Source organism: Coregonus lavaretus, assembly GCF_964263955.1.
Source record: "Coregonus lavaretus genome assembly, chromosome: 11".
Taxonomy (NCBI): domain Eukaryota; kingdom Metazoa; phylum Chordata; class Actinopteri; order Salmoniformes; family Salmonidae; genus Coregonus; species Coregonus lavaretus.
The window spans coordinates 61346643-61366094 of record NC_139998.1 but is presented as its reverse complement, the minus strand read 5'-3'; the positions used below and the strand labels follow the sequence as shown (position 1 = coordinate 61366094).

Genomic DNA, 19452 nt, shown 5'->3' with positions numbered 1-19452 from the left:
TATGCCTTTACTGGGACCTTCATATATAGGCCATGCCTTTACTGGGATCTTCATATATAGGCTGTGCCTTTACTGGGACCTTCTTATATAGGCTATGCCTTTACTGGGACCTTCATATATAGGCTATGCCTTTACTGGGACCTTCATATATAGGCTATGCCTTTACTGGGACCTTCATATATGGGCTATGCCTATACTGGCCATGCCTATACTGTACATACAGTTGAAGGACCTTCATATATAGGCTATGCCTTTACTGGGACCTTCATATATGGGCCATGCCTTTACTGGGACCTTCATATATGGGCTATGCCTTTACTGTACATACAGTTGAAGGACCTTCATATATAGGCTATGCCTTTACTGGGACCTTCATATATGGGCCATGCCTTTACTGGGACCTTCATATATAGGCCATGCCTTTACTGGCCATGCCTATACTGTACATACAGTTGAAGGACCTTCATATATGGGCTATGCCTTTACTGGGACCTTCATATATGGGCTATGCCTTTACTGGGACCTTCATATATGGGCTATGCCTATACTGGGACCTTCATATATAGGCCATGCCTTTACTGGGACCTTCATATATAGGCTATGCCTTTCCTGGGACCTTCATATATAGGCCATGCCTATACTGGAACCTTCATATACTGGCCATGCCTTTACTGGGACCTTCATATATAGGCTATGCCTTTACTGGGACCTTCATATATAGGCTATGCCTTTACTGGGACCTTCATATATAGGCCATGCCTATACTGGGACCTTCATATACTGGCCATGCCTTTACTGGAACCTTCATATACTGGCCATGCCTTTACTGGGACCTTCATATATAGGCTATGCCTTTACTGGGACCTTCATATATAGGCCATGCCTTTACTGGGACCTTCATATATAGGCTATGCCTTTACTGGGACCTTCATATATAGGCTATGCCTTTACTGGGACCTTCATATATAGGCTATGCCTTTACTGGGACCTTCATATATAGGCTATGCCTTTACTGGGACCTTCATATATAGGCTATGCCTTTACTGGGACCTTCATATATAGGCCATGCCTTTACTGGGATCTTCATATATAGGCTGTGCCTTTACTGGGACCTTCTTATATAGGCTATGCCTTTACTGGGACCTTCATATATAGGCTATGCCTTTACTGGGACCTTCATATATAGGCTATGCCTTTACTGGGACCTTCATATATGGGCTATGCCTATACTGGCCATGCCTATACTGTACATACAGTTGAAGGACCTTCATATATAGGCTATGCCTTTACTGGGACCTTCATATATGGGCCATGCCTTTACTGGGACCTTCATATATGGGCTATGCCTTTACTGTACATACAGTTGAAGGACCTTCATATATAGGCTATGCCTTTACTGGGACCTTCATATATGGGCCATGCCTTTACTGGGACCTTCATATATAGGCCATGCCTTTACTGGGAGCTTCATATATAGGCTGTGCCTTTACTGGGACCTTCTTATATAGGCTATGCCTTTACTGGGACCTTCATATATAGGCTATGCCTTTACTGGGACCTTCATATATAGGCTATGCCTTTACTGGGACCTTCATATATGGGCTATGCCTATACTGGCCATGCCTATACTGTACATACAGTTGAAGGACCTTCATATATAGGCTATGCCTTTACTGGGACCTTCATATATGGGCCTTGCCTTTACTGGGACCTTCATATATGGGCTATGCCTTTACTGTACATACAGTTGAAGGACCATTATATATAGGCTATGCCTTTACTGGGACCTTCATATATGGGCCATGCCTTTACTGGGACCTTCATATATAGGCCATGCCTTTACTGGCCATGCCTATACTGTACATACAGTTGAAGGACCTTCATATATGGGCTATGCCTTTACTGGGACCTTCATATATGGGCTATGCCTTTACTGGGACCTTCATATATGGGCTATGCCTATACTGGGACCTTCATATATAGGCCATGCCTTTACTGGGACCTTCATATATAGGCTATGCCTTTCCTGGGACCTTCATATATAGGCCATGCCTATACTGGAACCTTCATATACTGGCCATGCCTTTACTGGGACCTTCATATATAGGCTATGCCTTTACTGGGAACTTCATATATAGGCTATGCCTTTACTGGGACCTTCATATATAGGCCATGCCTATACTGGGACCTTCATATACTGGCCATGCCTTTACTGGAACCTTCATATACTGGCCATGCCTTTACTGGGACCTTCATATATAGGCTATGCCTTTACTGGGACCTTCATATATAGGCTATGCCTTTACTGGGACCTTCATATATAGGCCATGCCTTTACTGGGACCTTCATATATAGGCTATGCCTTTACTGGGACCTTCATATATAGGCCATGCCTTTACTGGGACCTTCATATATAGGCTATGCCTTTACTGGGACCTTCATATATAGGCCATGCCTATACTGGGACCTTCATATATAGGCCATGCCTATACTGGGACCTTCATATATAGGCTATGCCTTTACTGGTACCTTCATATATAGGCTATGCCTTTACTGGGACCTTCATATATAGGCCATGCCTTTACTGGGACCTTCATATATAGGCTATGCCTTTACTGGGACCTTCATATATAGGCCTTGCCTATACTGGGACCTTCATATATAGGCTATGCCTTTACTGGGACCTTCATATATAGGCCATGCCTATACTGGGACCTTCATATATAGGCCATGCCTTTACTGGGAGCTTCATATATAGGCCATGCCTTTACTGGGACCTTCATATACTGGCCATGCCTTTACTGGGACCTTCATATACTGGCCATGCCTTTACTGGGACCTTCATATATAGGCCATGCCTATACTGGGACCTTCATATATAGGCTATGCCTTTACTGGGACCTTCATATATAGGCTATGCCTTTACTGGGACCTTCATATATAGGCCATGCCTTTACTGGGACCTTCATATATAGGCTATGCCTTTACTGGGACCTTCATATATAGGCCATGCCTATACTGGGACCTTCATATATAGGCTATGCCTTTACTGGGACCTTCATATATAGGCCATGCCTATACTGGGACCTTCATATATAGGCTATGCCTTTACTGGGAACTTCATATATAGGCTATGCCTTTACTGGGACCTTCATATATAGGCCATGCCTTTACTGGGACCTTCATATATAGGCTATGCCTTTACTGGGACCTTCATATATAGGCCATGCCTATACTGGGACCTTCATATATAGGCTATGCCTTTACTGGGACCTTCATATATAGGCCATTCCTATACTGGGACCTTCATATATAGGCCATGCCTTTACTGGGACCTTCATATATAGGCCATGCCTTTACTGGGACCTTCATATATAGGCCATGCCTTTACTGGGACCTTCATATATAGGCCATGCCTTTACTGGGACCTTCATATATAGGCTATGCCTTTACTGGGACCTTCATATATAGGCTATGCCTTTACTGGGACCTTCATATATAGGCTATGCCTTTACTGGGACCTTCATATATAGGCTATGCCTTTACTGGGACCTTCATATATAGGCCATATCTTTACTGGGATCTTCATATATAGGCTATGCCTTTACTGGGACCTTCATATATGGGCTATGCCTATACTGGCCATGCCTATACTGTACATCAGTTGAAGGACCTTCATATATAGGCTATGCCTTTACTGGGACCTTCATATATGGGCCATGCCTTTACTGGGAACTTCATATATGGGCTATGCCTATACTGGCCATGCCTATACTGTACATACAGTTGAAGGACCTTCATATATAGGCTATGCCTTTACTGGGACCTTCATATATGGGCGATGCCTTTACTGGGACCTTCATATATGGGCTATGCCTTTACTGTACATACAGTTGAAGGACCTTCATATATAGGCTATGCCTTTACTGGGACCTTCATATATGGGCCATGCCTTTACTGGGACCTTCATATATAGGCCATGCCTGTACTGGGACCTTCATATATAGGCTATGCCTTTACTGGGACCTTCATATATGGGCTATGCCTATACTGGCCATGCCTATACTGTACATCAGTTGAAGGACCTTCATATATAGGCTATTTCTTTACTGGGACCTTCATATATGGGCCATGCCTTTACTGGGACCTTCATATATGGGCTATGCCTATACTGGCCATGCCTATACTGTACATACAGTTGAAGGACCTTCATATATAGGCTATGCCTTTACTGGGACCTTCATATATGGGCGATGCCTTTACTGGGACCTTCATATATGGGCTATGCCTTTACTGTACATACAGTTGAAGGACCTTCATATATAGGCTATGCCTTTACTGGGACCTTCATATATGGGCCATGCCTTTACTGGGACCTTCATATATAGGCCATGCCTTTACTGGCCATGCCTATACTGTACATACAGTTGAAGGACCTTCATATATAGGCTATGCCTTTACTGGGACCTTCATATATGGGCTATGCCTTTACTGGGACCTTCATATATGTGCTATGCCTTTACTGGGACCTTCATATATAGGCCATGCCTATACTGTACATACAGTTGAAGTCGGAAGTTTACATACACCTTAGCCAAATACATTTAAACTCAGTTTTTCACAATTCCTGACATTTAATCACAGTAAAAATTCCCTGTCTTAGGTCAGTTAGGATCCCCACTTTATTTAAAGAATGTGAAAGGTCAGAATAATAGTAGAGAGAATGATTTATTTCAGCTTTTATTTCTTTCATCACATTCCCAGTGGGTCAGAAGTTTACATACACTCAATTAGTATTTGGTAGCATTGCCTTTAAATTGTTTAACTTGGGTCAAACATTTCGGGTAGCCTTCCACAAGCTTCCCACAATAAGTTGGGTGAATTTTGGCCCATTCCTCCTGACAGAGCTGGTGTAACTGAGTCAGGTTTGTAGGCCTCCTTGCTCGCACACGCTTTTTCAGTTCTGCACACAAATTTTCTATAGGTTTGAGGTCAGGGCTTTGTGATGGCCACTCCAATACCTTGACTTTGTTGTCCTTAAGCCATTTTGCCACAACTTTGGAAGTATCCTTGGGGTCATTGTCCATTTGGAAGACCCATTTGCGACCAAGCTTTAACTTCCTGACTGATGTCTTGAGATGTTGCTTCAATATATCCACATAATTTTCCTTCCTCATGATGCCATCTATTTTGTGAAGTGCACCAGTCCCTCCTGCAGCAAACACCCACACAGCATGATGCTGCCACCCCCGTGCTTCACGGTTGGGAAGGTGTTCTTTGGCTTGCAAGCTACCCCTTTTTCCTCCAAACATAACAATGGTCATTATGGCCAAACAGTTATATTTTTGTTTCATCAGACCAGAGGACATTTCTCCAAAAAGTACGATCTTTGTCCCCATGTGCAGTTGCAAACCGTAGTCTGGCTTTTTATGGCGGTTTTAGAGCGGTGGCTTCTTCCTTGCTGAGCGGCCTTTCAGGTTATGTCGATATAGGACTAATTTTACTGTGGATATAGATACTTTTGTACCTGTTTCCCCCAGCATCTTCACAAGGTCCTTTGCTGTTGTTCTGGGATTGATTTGTACTTTTCGCACCAAAGTACGTTCATCTCTAGGAGACAGAATGCGTCTCCTTCCTGAGCGGTATGACGGCTGCGTGGTCCCATGGTGTTTATACTTGCGTACTATTGTTTGTACAGATGAACGTGGTACCTTCAGGTGTTTGGAAATTGCTCCCAAGGATGAACCAGACTTGTGGAGGTCTACAATATTTTTTTCTGAGGTCTTGGCTGATTTCTTTTGATTTTCCCATGATGTCAAGCAAAGAGGGACTGAGTTTGAAGGTAGGCCTTGAAATACATCCACAGGTACACCTCCAATAGACTCAAAAGATGTAAATTAGCCTATCAGAATCTTCTAAAGCCATGACATCATTTTCTGAAATTTTCCAAGCTGTTTAAAGGCACAGTCAACTTAGTGTATGTAAACTTCTGACCCACTGGAATTGTGATACACTGAATTATAAGGGAAATAATCTGTCTTTAAACAATTGTTGGAAAAATTACTTGTGTCATGTACAAAGTAGATGTCCTAACCGACTTGCCAAAACTATAGTTTGTTAACAAGAAATGTGTGGAGTGGTTGGAAAACAAGTTTTATTGACTCCAACCTAAGTGTATGTAAACTTCTGACTTCAACTGTATGTTATTGTGTGTTTGTATGCATGTGTCTATGTTTGTGTTGCTTCACAGTCCCCGCTGTTCCATAAGGTGTATTTTTATTTGGTTTTTTAAATCTAATTTTACTGCTGGCATGAGTTACTTGATGTGGAATAGAGTTCCATGTAGTCATGGCTCTATGTAGTACTGTGCGCTTCCCATAGTCTGCCCCTGACTTGGGGACTGTGAATAGACCTCTGGTGGTATGTCTTGTGGGGTATGCATGGGTGTCCGAGTGCCAGTAGTTCAAACATTCAACATGTCAATACCTCTCACAAATACAAGTAGGGATGAAGTCATTCTCTCCTCCACTTTGAGCCAGGAGAGATTGACATGTATATTATTAATGTTAGCTCTCTGTGTACATCCAAGGGCCAGCCGTGCAACCCTGTTCTGAGCCAATTGCAATTTTCCTAAGTCCCTCTTTGTGGACCTGACCACATGACTGAACAGTAGTCCAGGTGCGACAAAACTAGGGCCTTTAGGACCTGCCTTGTTGATAGTGCTGTTAAAATTGCACAGCAGCGCTTTATTATAGACAGACTTCTCCCCATCCTAGCTACTGTTGTATCAATATGTTTTGACCATGACAGTTTACAATCCAGGTTTACTCCAAGCAATTTAGTCTCCTCAACTTGCTCAATGTCCACATTATTCATTTCAAGATTTAGTTGAGGTTTAGGGTTTAGTAAATGATTTGTCCCAAATGCAATGCTTTTCGATTTTGAAATATTTTGGACTAACTTTTTCCTTGCCACCCATTCTGAAACTAACTGCAGCTCTTTGTTAAGTGTTGCTGTCATTTCAGTCGCTGTGGTAGCTGACGTGTATAGTGTTGAGTCATCCGCATACATAGACACACTGGCTTTACTCAAAGCCAGTGGCATGTCGTTAGTAAAGATTGAAAAAGTAAGGGGCCTAGACAGCTGCCCTGGGGAATTCCTGATTCTACCTGGATTTTGTTGGAGAGGCTTCCATTAAAGAACGCCCTCTGTGTTCTGTTATACTGGTAACTCTGTATTCAAAATATAGCAGGGGGTGTAAAGCCATAACACATATGTTTTTCCAGCAACAGTCTATGATCGATAATGTCAAACGCCACACTGAAGTTAGCAAAACAGCCCCCACAATCTTTTTATCATCATTTCTCTCAGCCAATCATCAGTAATTTGTGTAAGTGCTGTGCTTGTTGAATGTCCTTCCCTATAAGCGTGCTGAAAGTCTGTTGTCAATTTGTTTACTATGAAATAGCATTTTATCTGGTCAAACACCATTTTTTCCAAACGTTTACTAAGGGTTGGTAACAGGCTATTTGGGCCAGTAAAAGGGGCTTTACTATTCTTAGGTAGGGGAATAACTTTTGCTTCTCTCCAGGCCTGAGGGCACACACTTTCTAGTAGGCTTAAATTGAAGATATGGCAAAAAGGAGTGGCAATATCGTCCGATATTATCCTCAGTAATTTTCCATTCAAGTTGTCAGACCCCGGTGGCTTGTCATTGATGATCAACAATAATAATATTTTCACCTCTTCCACACTTACTTTACAGAATTCAAAATGACAATGCTTGTCTTTCATAATTTGGTCAGATATACTTCGATGTCAGCGTTTGTTGCTGGCATGTCATGCCTAAGTTTGCTAATCTTGCCAATGAAAAAAATCATTAAAGTAGTTGGCAGTATCAGTGGGTTTTGTGATGAATGAGCCATCTGATTCAATACATAGCCCTGTCTCCCCCAGCAAAACTATTTTTTTTATTTATTTCACCTTTATTTCACCTTTATTTAAACAGGTAGGCCAGTTGAGAACAAGTTCTCATTTACAACTGCAACCTGGCCAAGATAAAGCAAAGCAGTGCGATAAAAACAACAACAACACAGAGTTACATATGGGGTAAACAAAACATAAAGTCAAAAACACAACAGAAAATATATACTGTATACAGTGTGTGCAAATGTAGTAAGTTATGGAGGTAAGGCAATAAATAGGCCATAGTGCAAAATAATTACAATTTAGTGTTGACACTGGAATGATAGATGTGCAGAAGATGATGTGCAAATAGAGATACTGAGGTGCAAATGAGCAAAATAAATAACAATATGGGGATGAGGTAGTTGGGTGGGCTAATTACAGATGGGCTGTGTACAGGTGCAGTGATCGGTAAGCTGCTCTGACAACTGATGCTTAAAGTTAGTGAGGGAGATAAGAGTCTCCAGCTTCAGAGATTTTTGCAGTTCGTTCCAGTCATTGGCAGCAGAGAACTGGAAGGAATGGCGGCCAAAGGAGGTGTTGGCTTTGGGGATGACCAGTGAGATATACCTGCTGGAGCACATACTACGGGTGGGTGTTGCTATGGTGACCAATGAGCTAAGATAAGGCGGGGATTTGCCTAGCAGTGATTTATAGATGACCTGGAGCCAGTGGGTTTGGCGAGGAATATGTAGTGAGGGCCAGCCAACGAGAGCGTACAGGTCACAATGGTGGGTAGTATATGGGGCTTTGGTGACAAAACGGATGGCACTGTGATAGACTACATCCAATTTGCTGAGTAGAGTGTTGGAGGCTATTTTGTAAATGACATCGCCAAAGTCAAGGATCGGTAGGATAGTCAGTTTTATGAGGGCATGTTGGCAGCATGAGTGAAGGAGCCTTTGTTGCGAAATAGGAAGCCGATTCTAGATTTAACTTTGGATTGGAGATGCTTAATGTGAGTCTGGAAGGAGAGTTTACGGTCTAACCAGACACCTAGGTATTTGAAGTTGTCCACATATTCTAAGTCAGACCCGCCGAGAGTAGTGATTCTAATCGGGTGGGCGGGTGCAAGCAGCGTTCGATTGAAGAGCATGCATTTCGTTTTACTAGCGTTTAAGAGCAGTTGGAGGCTACAGAAGGAGTGTTGCATGGCATTGAAGCTCGTTTGGAGGTTTGTTAGCACAGTGTCCAATGAAGGGTCAGATGTATACAAAATGGTGTCGTCTGTGTAGAGGTGGATCTGAGAGTCACCAGCAGCAAGAGCGACATCATTGATATACACAGAGAATAGAGTCGGCCCGAGAATTGAACCCTGTGGCACCCCCATACAGACTGCCAGAGGTCCAGACAACAGGCCCTCCGATTTGACACATTGAACTCTATCTGAGAAGTAGTTGGTGAATCAGGCGAGGCAGTCATTTGAGAAACCAAGGCTATTTAGTCTGCCAATAAGAATGCGGTGGTTGACAGAGTCGAAAGACTTGGCCAGGTTGATGAAGACGGCTGCGCAGTACTGTCTTTTATCGATCGCGGTTATAATATCGTTTAGGACCTTGAGCGTGGCTGAGGTGCACCCATGACCAGCTCGGAAACCAGATTGCATAGCGGAGAAGGTACGGTGGGATTCGAAATGGTCGGTGATCTGTTTGTTAACTTTGCTTTCAAAAACTTTTGAAAGGCAGGACAGGATGGATATAGGTCTGTAAAAGTTTGGATCTAGAGTGTCACCCCCGTTGAAGAAGAGGATGACCGCGGCAGCTTTCCAATCTCTGGGGATCTCAGACGATACGAAAGAGAGGTTGAACAGGCTAGTAATAGGGGTTGCGACAATTTCGGCAGCTAATTTTAGAAAGAAAGGGTCCAGATTGTCTAGCCCAGCTGATTTGTAGGGGTCCAGATTTTGCAGCTCTTTCAGAACATCAGCTGTCTGAATTTGGGTGAAGGAGAAGTGGGGGGGGGGGGGGGGGGGCATGGGCAAGTTGCAGCGGAGGGTGCAGAGCTGGTGGCCGGGGTAGGGGTAGCCAGCTGGAAAGCATGGCCAGCCGTAGCAAAATGCTTGTTGAAATTCTCGACAGTGTTTCCTAACCTCAGTTCAGTGGGCAGCTGGGAGAAGGTGCTCTTATTCTCCATGGACTTTACAGTGTCCCAAAGCTTTTTGGAGTTAGTGCTACAGGATGCAAATTTCTGTTTGAAAAAGCTAGCCTTTGCTTTCCTAACTGATTGTGTATATTGGTTCCTGCCTTCCCTGAAAAGTTGCATATCGCGGGGGCTGTTCGATGCTAATGCAGTACGCCACAGGATGTTTTTGTGCTGGTCAAGGGCAGTCAAGTCTGGGGTGAACCAAGGGCAATATCTGTTCTGAATTTTTTGAATGGCGCATGCTTATTTATGAGGAAGAGGAAAGCACTTTTAAAGAACAACCAGGTATCCTCTACTGACGGAATGAGGTCAATATCCATCCAGGATACCCGGGCCAGGTCAATTAAAAAGGCCTGCTCGCTAAAGTGTTTTAGGGAGTGTTTGACAGTGATGAGGGGTGGTCGTTTGACCGCGGACCCATTACAGACGCAAGCAATGAGGCAGTGATCGCTGAGATCCTGGTTGAAGACAGTGGAGGTGTATTTAGAGGGTAAATTAGTCAGGATGATATCTATGAGGGTGCCCATGTTTACGGATTTAGGGTTGTACCTGGTAGGTTCCTTGATAAATTGTGTGAGATTGAGGGCATCTAGTTTAGATTGTAGGACGGCCAGGGTGTTAAGCATATACCAGTTTAGGTCACCAAGAAGTACGAACTCTGAGGATAAATGGGGGGCAATCAATTCACATATGGTGTCCAGGGCACAGCTGGGGGCTGAGGGGGGTCTCTAGCAAGCGGCAACAGTGAGAGACTTATTTCTGGAAAGGTGGATTTTTAGAAGTAGAAGCTCAAACTGTTTGGGCACAGACCTGGATAGTACGATAGAGCTCTGCAGGCTATCTCTACAGTAGATTACAACTCCGCCCCCTTTGGCAATTCTATCTAGACGGAAAATGTTATAGTTGGGGATGGACATTTCTGAATTTTTGGTGGCCTTCCTAAGTCAGGATTCAGACACTGCTAGAACATCAGGGTTGGCGAAGTGTGCTAACGCAGTGAATAACTCAAACTTAGGGAGGAGGCTTCTGATGTTAACATGCAAGAAACCAAGGCTTTTACGGTTACAGAAGTCAACAAATGATAGCGCCTGGGGAGTAGGAGTGATACTGGGGGCTAAAGGGCCTGGGTTAACCTCTACATCACCAGAGGAACAGAGGAGGAATAGAATAAGGATACGGCTAAAGGCTTTAAGAACTGGTCTTCTAGTGCATTGGGTACAGAGAATAAAAGGGGCAGATTTCCGGGCGTTGTAGAATAGATTCAGGGCATTATGTACAGACAAGGATATGGAAGGACATGAGTACAGTGGAGGTAATAATAATAATAATAATAATAATAATATGCCATTTAGCAGACGCTTTTATCCAAAGCGACTTACAGTCATGCGTGCATACATTTTTTTGTGTATGGGTGGTCCCGGGGATCGAACCCACTACCTTGGCGTTACAAGCGCCGTGCTCTACCAGCTGAGCTACAGAGGTAAACCTAAGCGTTGGGTAATGATGAAAGAGATAGCATCACTGGAGGCACCGATTGAGCCGGTCTCGGCGTGTATGGAGGGTGGAACAAAGGAACTATTTGAGGCAGTTTGAGAGGGACTTGGGGGGTGGGACAAAGGAGCTATCTGAGGCAGGTTGAGCGGGACTGGGGGCTCTACAGTGAAATAGTACAATAACAACTAACTGAAACAGCAATAGGCAAGGCATATTGACATGGGAGAGAGGCATAAAGCAATCACAGGTGTTATTCGAGAGAGCTAAGACAACAGCTGGTAATGGCGACGAAAGTTTGGGCTGAGGCTAAACAGAGAAACAGGATGGGATACCGTATAAAGGAACAGTCCATCAGGCATCAGCTGTATAGCTGAGTGATCATAAGGTCCAGTGAACAGCAATAAGTGAGTCCGGGAGCAGTTCGGTGGCTGCTACGGCACAGGCGAGCAGGAAGCACGGCTGTTGATTGTGTGTGCTAGTGGGCTAATGGGCTAATCGTATGCGGATAGGGCTTTAGTGTGTTACATGAATGATCAGCCGTAGTCTCGTTATGACTTGTGTTCACAATGTTCTTAAATACAACAATTATATTCAATGTCGAGTGCACAAGCGAACAATTTTTCTACATTTCCTGTCTTAATCCATTAATTAATTATCTCCATTAGATGGCAGTATTTACTCTTACAAATCTAATATTCCCGATAGAAATAACACCATTCTTCATGCACTGTAATGTATAAATTGATAAGAGCTAGGTAAATTAGTCAGCCATTTGCAGAAAGGAGTTGTAAATACAAATATAGCAATTGTTTTAGATGATTTTCCCTTATGATCACTGGAGACGAATGTCAAACCAGTCATGTGGAAGGAAACTGAAAATCATATCTATATGACATGTATTGTGGTCCCTTTTCCACAATGAAGTACAGTAGGCTATAAATAGCTGTGCTGTTATTCAGAATTGTAATTGTATGTCCTCATAATTTGTGGGGATTAATTTTGGAGACCCAAACTATAGGCTTGAACCTACCAAAACTATAGGCCTGAACCTACCAATTTGATTTATGCTCTCTATAATGTTTTAAATATAAGCCCAGGCTTTTATTATAATTTTTTTTACAATTTGTATAATGTTAAACATTAGCCACTATTGTAGCCACCATCAGTAATATGCACATACATTTATAACTGTCACTCGAGTGTTAGTTTCCTTCAATTTGTAACCTACGTTTTACATAATTCCAATCCATTCCATTTCCGTTTCTTTCCTCTGTCACGTCCGTATACGTTGTTCCTGAGGATCACTAGCATTAGTGGATCATATTAGGCTAACGTTGTGCAATAATTTGGGACATGTAGCCTATTTGAATCCTTTATGGAACTCAGACCACACTTAGCATTTTGGATCTTGGCACACAGTTCATAACGACTGGACCGTTGCCATACAGCTCCAGGATCAGTGAGGATTAGGGTTAGGGTTAGGGTTAGGGTATCCAACCAGCTATTTTCTATTTTAGGGTAGATTTATAGGACTGCTGTTCAACCCCTATTGGACGCTTTTCTCACATTCCAATATTTAATGGATTGAATTTGAATATGGCAACTTTCAGGATGAATCAAACCACTGTATTCTTTATTCATCAATATATTTTGTGCATTAAGGCTCTCCAAATCAGTTTAGGGTTCATAAATATCTTCCTATCCCTAAATAATCCTCAAGCAATCTATTTTAAATCTACCAATTGGTGCGGAAACGGAGACAAATATGCATACATTTACAATAGATTGCTTTCTTTCTTTGATTCCTAATATTCTAAACCAGTTCTGTCAATATATTGTAGTGAGTATGTTGACAAAATTCTAATTAAACGTACACCGTATTTAAAGGGATGGCTTAAGATAAATGTACTGAAAACCTTATTGAATGAAAACTCCACTAAAAAAATGTTGGCTGCAAATAGGAGCGTTTTCATAGGTTGAATGAAATGTATTCATTGTGTGCAAGGCAGCCACACCTGCAGAGCGTGTTACACGCCTGCATAAGGTAAGTCTGAATACCAACTACTGAGAAGTGTGTAGGACACATTTCCTAAGTCTGAATCGGCCACTATGGGAATATACTGTGGATAATGCTGTACACTCCACTATGGGAATATACTGTGGATAATGCTGTACGCTCCACTATGGGAATATACTGTGGATAATGCTGTACGCTCCACTATGGGAATATACTGTGGATAATGCTGTACGCTCCACTATGGGAATATACTGTGGATAATGCTGTACGCTCCACTATGGGAATATACTGTGGATAATGCTGTACGCTACATGTGGATCTAATACATTTCTCTCATTAGGTTTCATGGGACCAGAGAACCTGCAGAACTCTGCAGTGGTGTTTGGGTTGACCAGCTGTGAGCAGGAGGTCAGGAGTCCATCTTAAACCCAGATCATTGACATCACCAACCCTCTGACAGCCTCATGGTGTACTTGGCCCACACGGTTCACTGGCAGTTCCTGGGCCTAGTGGTTGGCTGTGTAGGCTGGATCCTGACCATGGCCACTGCGGGCCAGAACGAGTGGAGGCTGTGGTACGTAGAGGACGTCTCCGTGGTAACCTCTGGCGTGGCCTGGGTGGGCGTGTGGCGGGCGTGTTTCTACAGCCACACCCTATCCGACTCAGAGTTCTGCCAGCCAATCGGCATTGCCGACCTGTACGTTCCCGTGGAGATCTCCGTGGCACAGGTGGTCACCATGGTAGCAGTGATCACTGGACTCTTGGGAAACATCCTTGGTGCGTACGCAGTGAGGAACATCTATTTTGGTCAGAAGACTCATGACTTTATCAGACTGATATTCTCAGGGGCCGGGGGGCTGTACGTCCTTACAGGGGTCAGCTTCCTGGTCCCTCTAGTCTGGAATGTGAAATCTGTCCTGACCAATCAGACCGTAGCGTTCCCCCCAGAGTTCCACCTCCCTCCCGCCCCACTCAGACAGGAAGTCGGCGGAGCTATCTGGATTGGGGTCGGTGCTTCGATCTTCCTTATCTTCAGTGGTCTCCTATTCCTCTGCTACAGGTATCCTATCAGGGCTAAGAACGACAAGGACCCTCTACATGGACCGCCCATAAGACAAATGTCTATATTAGAGAATGGAGACAAGGAGACCAGAGACAACCCTGCCTTCCAGGCTGAGGAAGACTTTTAGGGCTGAGGACAGACAAACAGCAGCTGGGGAGAGTTTCTGCCATTGTTCAGTACACACTTTGGGAGAAGGGAATCAGAATGTAACTATAGAACACTGGAACACAGAACCATAGAACCTTCTCTCTAATTGCTGAAGTTTAGAGAACAGCTTTGACAAGTGCGAAAATGCAGTGATCTACATTTTGGGCTCTGATCAATGTGACTAATGAAAATTTGTTTTGATTGATTGTATATATGGTCACATTGCTTCAACTGTTGTTCTCGGGGCACCATTAGAAATGAGACCCTGATCTCAATGGGTTCTGCGGTTAAATAAAGGTTAATAATAAAATACAATTAACAGGACAAAGTTCATGAAATCCTTGGAATGTTATCATGTGTAAAATAACTTGTAAGTGAAAAGATTGTGGTAGCATGTAGCATTACCATAGCATGTAGCATGTAGCATTACCGTAGCATGTAGCATGTAGCATTACCGCAGCATGTACTGTATTGTTCCTGCACTTATTTTCATAATAAATAGATGTTGATATTGAAATGACTTCCTGCTCTATGTTACTCCTGCTGTGAATGAAATTAACTTTACAGTACCTCTCAGTGTGGTGCCAACACTTCTTACCCAGCTCTCTGGGACTGCGTTCCTATTCCCTATGGCACCCTATTCCCAATATAGTGCACTACTTTTGACCAGAGCTCTATGTAAAAGCTAGTGCACTATGAAGGGAATAGGGTGGCACTTGAGACACACAGCGATACTCCTTTATACTGCAGCAGTCAAACCGTAATCTGTTGAGAATGGAATACTCAGTGGGAGTTATGTGATTTCGTCTTATAAAATGAGTTAATCCAGGGAAATTAATTTTTTAATTAGATTAGATTTTATTTCTCAGCTGGAGTTTGAGCTGCCTTTTGGCATTCTGAATAAACTTTGTCCAAGGAGGGCTCTCTCTCTCTCTCTCTCTCTCTCAGAACAAGGTCAGAGAGCTCATAGATGCACAGTTAATGTTCTACTGTATCTATCACAGTTAATGTTCTACAGTATTAATTACTTTAAAATCATACAATGTGATTTTCTGGATTTTTGTTTTAGATTCCGTCTCTCACAGTTGAAGTGTACCTATGATAAAAATTATAGACCTCTACATGCTTTGTAAGTAGGAACACCTGCAAAATCGGCAGTGTATCAAATACTTGTTCTCCCCACTGTATATATCTACCCACTAGAATCCCCATACTTTAACAATGACAGCTTCTCCATCCTGGAGGGGGAAATCAATAATTTCCAGACCCAGGGACATGTACTAGTCTGTGGCGACCTAAATGCCAGAACTGGACAAGAACCTGACACCCTCAGCACACTGGGGGACAAACACCTACCTGGAGGTGACAGCATTCCCTCCCCCATATGCCCCCCTAGGCACAACTACGACAACATAACCAACAAAAACGGGTCACAACTCCTGCAGCTCTGTCGCACGCTGGGTGTGTACATAGTCAATGGTAGGCTTTGAGAGAGAGAGAGAGAGAGAGAGAGAGAGAGAGAGAGAGAGAGAGAGAGAGAGAGAGAGAGAGAGAGAGAGAGATATCATGGATGGTCAGTCTTTATATCCGTAGCGCTGTCTATGAATTTGACACTGGTTACATTTCTCCAGCCCCATCCCTCAACTTTTTAGTGAGACAGTGGCAAGGAGAAAGCTTTCAAATGCTTGTTGCCGCTTTAAACCAAGATTGCTGCTTGAAGATGACTTTATTGTTGTGTCTGTAATACCAAGGTTTTACCCGACAAGACAGGTTAAAACATTTATTACAGGACAGACTCATTCATTTTTAACCATTTGTATTCTTCTACCCGACCAGTGGCGGCTCCTGAAAAAATTCTCAGGGGGGGCAATTTTTCTGATGATTTAGGTGACCTACACACATTTTAAAAAAGATATGTCCAGCAACAACATGAAGACAGGGGCAGCATATAAGTCAATACCAGAAGCATTTATTGACTGATCTGGGGAGATGGATTCCAGTTTCTGTGACAGATTATAAATAATCTCTGATGCCTTTGTTATATTAGCTTTTGGTTGAATGTACACAACGGTAACAAACAATTGGGGGAACTCACGGGGCAGATAGTAAGGTCGCAGTGACACAGAAAGCAGTTAAATGTCGGGGGTACAGAGTCGCTCTCTTACCAGGATCGATTTTCCCTGTGACTGTCAGATCGCGGTCCGCTCTGACCAGGGTGAAGCCGGCCGGCTCCACTTCTCTGTCCGGGACTCTGTCATCCAGCCAAGTCTCAGTAAATGCCAGCAAACAGGCCTCCCGACATTCGTGTTGGAAGCGCAGATTCGCTGACAACTCATCCGCTTTCCCCCTCAGTGACTGGGCATTAATCAGCAAGGTGGTGGGTAAGGGAAGTTTGTTCTGCTGTATTGGATTCCGCTGCCAGCAGCGTTTTCATTATTTAGTCCGTTCGTAGCGGGTATGTACACGATCAACAAGATCAGTCCAAAACCCACCACTGGAAATCCATGGTTGGCAGAATGTTTGTAAACTAAGTGTACAAATTAAAAACATAAAATAACGCCACTAAGTGTACAAATTAAAAACATAAGATAACGCCACACTGCAGGTCGCAACAGAGACGCTGCTACCCGCTATTTTCTTAGTTACGTTCATGGTTACGTTACGTATGACGAAAGCGCGTAAGTGCAAGCCCTCAGAAACCCATAGAGATTGTATTGAAAGCTCTGAAATTTGAAAAAAATAGATTTTACATGGGAGTCTATGACAGACTTCTGGGCGATTTTCAACCTGACTGAAATCGCCCCAAAAGGGGGGGGGGGGCATTTGAAGCACGACTTTAGCCTGATTGGACATTTAGTGGCAGTCAGATCAGATTAGAACACTGATAACTACTGTTGCCGTGATATAATTGATTAGAAAAAAAATCCCTTCCTTTTCCCGTTTGGCAGTGCGTCGCCCATATCGCCCTATTGAACACACCGCCCCTGTACCCGACTATATTGTTGTAACTCAAATTGGAAGAAGGTGATTGTGTTTGATCTCTCCATATACACTGAACAAAAATATAAATGCAACCATGTAAAGTGTTGCTCCCATGTTTCATGAGCTGAAACGAAAGACCCCAGAAATGTTCCATACGCACAAGAAGCTTAATTCTCTATGATTTTGGCCACACATTTGTTTGCATCCCTGTTAGTGAGCATTTCTCTTTTGCCAAGATAATCCATCCACCTGACAGGTGTGGCATATCAAGAAGCTGATTAAGCAGCATGATCATTACACAGGTGCACCTTGTGCTGGGGACAATAAAAGTGCCCTAAAATGTGGAGTTTTGTCACACAACACAATGCCACAGATGTCTCATGTTTTAAGGGATCGTGCAATTGGCATGCTGACTGCAGGAATGTCCACCAGAGCTGTTGCCCGAGAAAAACGTTGTTTAAAATAATTTGGCAGTACGTCCAACCAGCTTCAAAACCACAGACCACGTGTAACCACGCCAGCCCAGGACCTCCACAGCCGGCTTCTTCACCTGCATGATCATCTGAGACCAGCCACCCGGACAGCTGATGAAACTGAGTGTCTGCTAAATGACTAAAATGTAAATGTAAAAAATCTGTGGCATTGTGTTGTGTGACAAAACTTGAGACATCTGTGGCATTGTGTTGTGTGGTTAGGGTTAGGTTAACCCTTACCCTGTGGCATTGTGTTGTGTGACAAAACTGCACATTTTAGAGTGCCTTTTATTGTGTATGGCGTTGTGTGGCTGGGCGGTTTTCCAACGTTGTCAATGTTGTGAACAGAATGCCCCATGGTGGCGGTGGGGCTATGGTATGGGCAGGCATAAGCTACGGACAACGAACACATTTTATCAATTTCAATTTGAATGATACTGTGATGAGATCCTGAGGCCCACTTTTGTGCCATTCATCTGCCGCCATCACCTCATGTTTCAACATGATAATGCACGGCCCTATGTTGCAAGGATCTGTACACAATTCCTGGAAGCTGAACATGTCCCAGTTCTTCCATGGCCTGCATACTCACCAGACATATCACCCATTGAGCATGTTTGGGATGCTCTGGATCGACGTGTACAACAGCGTGTTCCAGTTATCGCCAATATCCAGCAACTTCGCACAGCCAAGAAATCTACAGTAGTACTAAGAAGAGATGAGCTGTAGGTGTACCTACCGTAGAAGTCCCCTCGAAGCCTACCATTGACTATGTACAGACCCAGCGTCCGACAGAGCTGCAGGAGTTGTGATCCATTTTTGTTGGTTGTTTTGTCTTAGTTGTGTTTAGGGGGGCATATGGGGAGGGAATGCTGTCACCTCCAGATAGGTGTTTGCCCCGCTGTGTGCTGAGGGTGTCAGGTTCTTGTCCAGTTATGACATTTAGGTCGCAGGTCCCCTAAAAATAGGCCGACATCCTCAGGCCGACATCCTCAGGTCGTGCGCCGGGGCCCGGTCTTCTGGGAAGACACAAAATAAAGTTTCCAGGATGCTTGGTTTCCGAGATATGTTTAATTTTTTTGCAGTACCGGAAAAATCCACGATGGCAAATGGACACTACATCACGAAATGGACATGAATGTTTCTCAGAAATGGAACAGACTTTCTCA

General features: G+C 43.5%; 1 protein-coding gene across 1 annotated transcript; it reads left to right on the top strand.

Moving 5' to 3' along the window:
- Positions 1-14082: 14082 nt before the first annotated feature.
- LOC311137378 (claudin-34-like) lies at positions 14083-14808 on the top strand (the record flags this gene model as incomplete). The annotated part of the gene is made up of 1 exon (XM_084171827.1): positions 14083-14808. One exon carries the CDS (start codon positions 14083-14085, stop codon positions 14806-14808), a length of 726 nt encoding a protein of 241 aa, XP_084027953.1.
- Between the last annotated feature and the right edge of the window lie 4644 nt (positions 14809-19452).